Here is a 7,101-nt window from a genome sequence, read left to right as displayed (position 1 = left end):
TCAGAGCTCTGCAATCTCTCACCTTTTAGATAATATGATTCTTTTTTTTCTTCCTGCCAAAATGGACTATTGCACATTTTCCCACATTATACTTCATTTACCACATTTCTTCCCACTCAATTAACCTATCTATATCCATTTGTACCCTCCTTACATTTTCTTCACAACATAACAGGTCATGGGTCCCATGCATGGATCTATATCAGGGAGCATGTTCCGTTCAGAGCATTGGTGGTTGCAAATGGATGCATGTGGGTTGGACGGACGAGTTCGTGTTTGGGAGGGGTGGATGCATGCTGGGGAGAGCGACTCCTTGCCTCCGGAAGAGGTATGGCAGCAGCATTGTGTGAAAGCGAAGGACTGCAGGAGGATGTTAATAAGACTGTCAGAGAACAGCATTAACATGACGGTCATCATAGCTTCCTATGATGCTGCAGGGGACCGTTATTTTTAAATTAAATTCTTATTCCAACATCTGTACACGAAGTAGGTGGCGATTTTGCCTGAAGGCTATTTATCACTCAGAAATATCTATTTTAATATTCACCAAGCAGCTAAAACAGAGTGTAATTTTCCAAAATAAAGCTTGACAAGAATCTTTCCCCCCGTTTGCAACCTGTGTCTTTCTAATGATCTTTTCTGCAATCATTAAAATGCGGGCTGAGTTTCAGCCTTTCCAGCTTGTGAGCTGTTTCACGATACCCACAATCACTCTATCGATAGCTCAGCTAATTCCGAAAACATTACAGATAGAATCTGGGCTTGAGACCCAGCTGAAGACAGTGCTTGCATAACATTCCAATTTTATTTTTGGAAGAAATGTTACCAAATTAATAATTGGTCTGTTGGGTATTTCCCATAGAAAACGTATAATAAACTTTAACAACATTCAATTTCACTAAAAATGAAATAAAAACAACTCACTCGGTTGGTTTGTGCAAATGAGAGGAAGTAACATCCGTAATTATCATAGCTAATTGTCTCATGGGACTCTTCCTTAACCTATATATTAACTCTACTGTAAACCATGTATTGTGGCATTTGAGCCGTAACCTCTTCTGACAGAAAATGCATCAGCCAGCAACTGGTCAGGTGTATGCAATTTACTATCCGATTCTTGCAGCTGTTGGTGTCCCAGGTAAGTGATAACCTTACCAGTTGTGCACGCCGATGATAAAATGTCTTGTTATTCTTCCTCCATATCTAGTAACTTAATCTGTCTGGGTAGAATGGTTTACCTAATAATCGCATATCCTGTGGTCACCACTCATTGCCTAAACTATCCTATGTTTATATTAGACATTCAAGATAATATTTTATTAAAATGATAGTTATTACATCCTCAACATGGATTGCATTTTTCAAGCAGTCTTTCTAACTGTCTTGCTATCTCATGTTCAGATTGAACTGTACATTAGATTACAAATCTATGTTGATATGTGTTGCATTTTGCTTAATCTTCTATTGGATGTAAATCGATATCCAAAGTCCAAATGTAGGAATATTGAACTTTTGGAAGAAACTATTGTTTTCATTTATCTTCTCTTACTCTGCTATCAGATACCAATGCTTTTTCAACCGATGAAAATCTGCCCATACACACTCCAATAGGGTGAATTATCAGTCTTTTGATAACATAGGTGAGTTAATACATCAGCTAGATGCTGTCCTCACGAGATTGTCCCACTTTCAAGTTTTAAGCTCACTATGGTCATAAGGAAGGACATTGATTGATGTTACTTCCTCCACTGGCATCTTTGAGTTTGGTTCTATAACCTGCATCACAACCTCTGAAATCAATGGAAAGATAGGACAATGAGGATTCCCACATTTCTACATTGATAATGTCCTGCATGGGAGATTGGATAAGAAGGTAGGAGACCATGGGATCCCGGGCAATTTGGCAAATTGGATCCCAAATTGGCTTAGTGGCAGGAGATAGAGGGTGATGGTCGATTGGAAGCCTGTGACCAGTGGTGTCCCACAAGGATCAGTGCGGGAACCCTTGCTGTTTGTGGCATGTATTAATGATTTAGACAAGTAAATAGGAAGTATGATCAGTAAGTTCGCAGATGACATGAAAACTGGTGGTGTCGTAAATAGTGAAGAGGAAAGCCTTATATTACAAGACGATATAGATGGACTGGTAATATGGTATAGCAGAGCAGTGGTAAACGTAATTTAATCCTGAGAATTGTGATGTGATGCATTTTGAGAGGACTAACAAGTCAAGGGAATATACAATGCTTATTAGGAACACTGGAAATACAGAGGGTCAGAGGGACCTTGGTGAACTTGTCCATAGATCACTGAAGGCAATAGTTGAGGTAGATAAGTTGGTGAGGAAGGCATATGGGATACTTGCCTTTATTAGCCAAGGCATAGTATATAAGAGCAGGGAGGTTATGATGGAGCTGTACAAAATGCTAGTTAGGCCAAAGCTGGAGTACTTTGTACAGTTCTGGTCGCCACACTATAGGATCTGTGTCTGAGGAACGGAGTTTGTTCCGGACCAAAGACAATGGTTTCAGTCTTCCAAATGTTTATTTAGTGGAAGTTGCGAATCGTCCAACACTGGATGTTTGACAAAACGTTTGTCAACACGATCATCCTACATTGGAAATCCAATAACATATTCGGTTGATTTCACAACTTATCTATTATTCAGGGAAGTGACAAGCCAAAGTGACCATCCCTTCCATGAAGTGTTAATTATGAAGTTGATTTCCAAAGGGAGCTCAGTTATTTAGATCCCCAAACATTGCCCTAAGTCACCCAATCGTTATATCACATCAGATACTCTTAACTATGTTCATTAACCTTCGCTCACTCTTTACTGTCCTTCCTATTCCCTGTTTTTTTTCTGCCCATAAGACCACAAGAACTATTTTTTGCCTGTTTGAATAACTGGTGACGTGCCAAATGCCCTTGGGGCGGTACAGCAGTGCTGGTCAGTTTGCGGCATTTCCCTGCTCCACAAATCTTCTGGCCTTATCTGATGCTTCCATTGCCTTTATGAAGCCACATCCCGTAGTCAATCAGTTTAGTTAACCTGCAGTGCAGGGCGGTGTTGGGGCTGGGGGCGAGCCATCCAGGCGTCTGTTCTTCCCGAAGTTTACTACTGTAGCTGAACAATTTCTGCTTCATTATTTATCAGTTGCAAACCTGAAACTCTTTTTTTTCTATGAAGCTGCATGTTATACTTTGTTTAATTGATTTGATGCTCTTAATTATGTTATTTATTTGATAACGATTTCTCCTAACTTTATTTAAGTCTCAATTCAGAAATTATTTGTGGGTTTCATTTTTACTTTAAAACTTATTTCTAATTCATCACCAATAATTTCTAGATCAGCCTTGATTCTTAAGACTTCCAAATAGCATGCTACATTAGCCCAGATCTTTGATATAATGTATAAACGTTATAATTCGAAAATTACATTTACTTAGAAAATGTATTTCCTCGTTGGATGCAGTTACAAGTAGATTTTGTCACTGCACTAATGCAAAACCAGTGATAGTCAATTGTCAGCCTGATTTACTTTGCTGCTGTGTTTTAATTCCATAGACTTCGATGGACAGAGATTTAAAACAGGTTTTCTACTCGCCTTCATCATTTTGCATTATCAATTACAGTCAATATCTAGGGCGAATATCTAATGTGCACGCACATTGCTTCTTTTCATTAAAGTAGGCTAACAATTCTCTTGCTTTCTACCTTCCTTACAGTTAATATCGTGGCGATTGTGATCCTGTCCCAGGGAAAGTGCGGTCTCTCCAAATGCATCACCTATTACCTGGTGGCCATGGCAACAGCGGATCTAATGGTTGTCATCACTGGCGTCATACTGCATCGAATCGTTGACATTTACTTCCCTGGAAACTATCTGTCTCTTACTCCGATATGTCGGACAAAAACTGCCCTGGTTTATACAACCAGAGACCTGTCTGTCTGGTTAACCGTCACCTTCACTTTTGACCGCTTTATATCCATTTGTTGTCAGAAGCTGAAAACTAAATATTGCACTAAAGAAACAGCATCTGCCGTTGTCGGCACGGTGTTCGCTCTGAGTTGTTTGAAAAACGTCCCGTGTTACTTTCTTTATGAACCTCTGTACATAATTAACAAATTGCCCTGGTATTGCCGGATAAGACCAAGCTTTTATACTTCACCCCTTTGGCTGGCATTTTCTATTCTCGACTGCATAGTGACCCCTTTTCTGCCATTTTGTGTTATTTTGCTGCTCAATGCCCTGACAGTGAGATATATATTAGTGGCCAGCAGAGCACGCAGGACATTGCGGGGCAACACCAGCTCTGTAAATAATCCTGACCCTGAGATGGAGAACAGGAGAAAATCAATAATTTTACTCTTCAGTATATCCGGCAATTTTATACTGCTATGGCTGATGTACACGATCCATTACATGTATTATCGGATTACTAAGACTTACTCTTACACAGGTTACAATGACCCTCTTTATATCCTGCAAGAAACCGGATATATGCTTTTGTTATTGAGCTGCTGCACCAACACTTTTATTTATGCAGTGACCCAGACTAAATTCAGAGAGGAGTTAAAGAAGATGGTGAAATATCCTGTGACATTCAGATTGTTAAGATTTTTTTTTTAGATAATTAGAACAACTATGGAGTTGAAGGTATTATAATACAACTTGGTGTGTTGGAACATAGGAAATAGCAGCAGGTGTCCATGCGGCCCATGGAACCTGCTTCATCATTCAATAACTTCACAGTTGATGTTCTAGATTAATTCCACGTTATCGCCCTAGCTCAATATCCCTTGGCTCCTGAGTGTTAAAAAAACTATCAGTATAAGTGTTGAATACGTTCAAGGACTCAATATCCACAGCCCTCTCAGGTCGAGAATTCCAAAAATGCTTAACCCTGTGACTGAAAAATCCTTCTCTTCTCAGTCCTAAATTGCAAAACACTTTTAACGAGACCCTGACCGCTGGTTCTGGACTCTGAAGCTGGGGGTTAGCAGTCTATCAGAATCTGCACTGTCAAGTCCTGGAAAAAGTTTATAGATTTCAATGACATCACCTGTCATGCTTCTGAACCCTGGAGGATATAAATACATTCTGCTTAATCTCTCTTCTTTGGGCAAATGTGTCCTTCAGGAATCAACACAATGAACCTTTATTACATCTGCTCTAAGGTAGGTCTATTAGTTTTAGTTTAGAGATACAGCACTTAAACAGGCCCTTCGGCCCACCGAGTCTGTGCCGACCATCAACCACCCATTTATACTAATCCTACACTAATCCCGTATTCCTATCACATCCCCACCTGTCCCTATATATTTCCCTACCACCTACCTATACTAGGGGCAATTTATAATGGCCAATTAACCTATCAACCTGCAAGTCTTTGGCATGTGGGAGGAAACCGGAGTACCCGGAGGAAACCCACGCAGACACAGGGAGAACTTGCAAACTCCGCACAGGCAGTAACCAGAATCGAACCCAGGTCCCTGGAGCTGTGAGGCTGCAGTGCTAACCACTGCGCCACTGTGCCGCCCAGGTGACCAGAACTGTACACAGTAGTCCAGGTGTGATCTCACCAAATCCCAATATAACTGCAGAAAAACTTCCTTAACCGTAGCCGCTATTTCAAGGGCGTTGAAGTGTAGCAAACAATTTGCTTTCCTAATTGTTTGTACAAGGACACCTAAATCCTTTGGAATAAAAACGTTTATTAATCTCTCACCTTAAACAAAATCTTCTTTTATATTCTTCCAATCCAAGTGGATATTTTCACATTTCCTTCCATTATACTTCATCTGCCACCTTCTTGCCCACTCACATAACCTGTTTATATCCGTTTGCAGACTCTTTGCGTCCTCCTCACATTTCACTTTCTCACCTCGCGTTGTATTGTCAGAAAACTAAGATAAATTACATACCCAATTCATTTTTATAGTTGGAAATAGCTGAGGACCAAGAAATGAACCTTGCAACGTCCCATTAGTTACAACCTACTAAGCTGAAACTGATGCACTTATTCTTACTCTGCCTGTTTTTCTGCCTTTACCAAATCCTCAATCCATGGTAATATATTACCACCAATCCCAGGAACCCGAAACCTCTGCAGCACCCTCTTGTGTGGCAATTAACATCCGTGCCACACAAGTGCCAGGAAATGACCATCTCCAACAAGAGAGAATCTAACCATCTCCCCTTGACATTCAATGGCATTACCATCGCTGAATCCCCCACTATCAACATCCTAGGGGCTACGATTGACCAGAAACTGAACTGGAGTAGCCATATAAATACCGTGGCTACAAGAGCAGGTCAGAGGCGAGGAATCCTGCGGCGAGTAACTCACCTCCTGACTTCCCAAAGACTGTCCACCATCTACAAGGCACATGTCAGGAGTGTGATGGTATACTCCCCACTTGCCTGGATAGGTGCAGCTCCAACAACACTCAGGAAGCTCGACACCACCCAGGACAAAGCAGCCCGCTTGATTGACACATGCAATTCCTGCAGCCATACTGGAGCCAAACGTCGTGCCCTGCACTCCTTTGGACCCCACCAGGAAGGCCGAGAGGGGGGTTTTGATGCTTGGGAAACACACAACCTCCATACATCCGCCCAGGCATGCGCCATGGAGAGGTCACTCCATAGTCGCCTCACAGCAACCAAAACAACACGGAAGGCAGCAGTTACGGTTATAAGTCCAGCTAAATTGGCGTAGAGATTGGGCGCCACGGGTTGCCTTTGTCAGTGGGAGAGGTCATCGCATCTCACTGGACAGCTACTGCCTGCCTCAAACCGGGCAGCCCTCGGTCAGTAAGGTTCTGTCCCTCCACAGTCCACCTGCTTCAATGTGTGCTTGGAGCTCAGGGTCTCTGCCCGACAAGTGGACTGTAACACCGCACCAAACAGCACAACCAAAAAAGGAAAGAAGGTACCAGCCCTTCATTTTGAAAGCTGGAACGTCAGAACTATGTGTCCTGGCCTGTTGGAAGACCTTACACAAGTCAACGATTCTCGGAAGACCGCCATCATTAATAATGAGCTCAGTAGACTCAATGTGGACATTGCAGCACTTCAGCAGACACGCCTCCCT

General features: G+C 41.9%; 1 protein-coding gene across 1 annotated transcript; it reads left to right on the top strand.

Moving 5' to 3' along the window:
- The first annotated feature begins 1,068 nt into the window (after positions 1–1,068).
- LOC137362509 (probable G-protein coupled receptor 139) lies at positions 1,069–4,992 on the top strand. The gene is made up of 3 exons (XM_068026899.1): positions 1,069–1,138; positions 3,730–4,615; positions 4,938–4,992. Exons 1-3 carry the CDS (start codon positions 1,069–1,071, stop codon positions 4,990–4,992), a joined length of 1,011 nt encoding a protein of 336 aa, XP_067883000.1.
- The last annotated feature ends 2,109 nt before the right edge of the window (positions 4,993–7,101 follow it).

Source organism: Heterodontus francisci, unplaced genomic scaffold (assembly GCF_036365525.1).
Source record: "Heterodontus francisci isolate sHetFra1 unplaced genomic scaffold, sHetFra1.hap1 HAP1_SCAFFOLD_571, whole genome shotgun sequence".
Classification (NCBI taxonomy): domain Eukaryota; kingdom Metazoa; phylum Chordata; class Chondrichthyes; order Heterodontiformes; family Heterodontidae; genus Heterodontus; species Heterodontus francisci.
Note: the sequence above shows the minus strand (reverse complement) of the source record. Positions and strands in the feature narration are given on the sequence as shown.

Bases quoted from the DNA above. Each gene is read 5' to 3' on its own strand.
- LOC137362509 (XM_068026899.1), top strand. From the start codon at position 1,069: ATGCATCAGCCAGCAACTGGTCAGGTGTATGCAATTTACTATCCGATT. The intron at 1,139-3,729 runs GTAAGTGATAAC...CCTTCCTTACAG, and splicing joins TGCAGCTGTTGGTGTCCCAG to TTAATATCGTGGCGATTGTG. The intron at 4,616-4,937 runs GTTAAGATTTTT...TTCTCTTCTCAG, and splicing joins TATCCTGTGACATTCAGATT to TCCTAAATTGCAAAACACTT.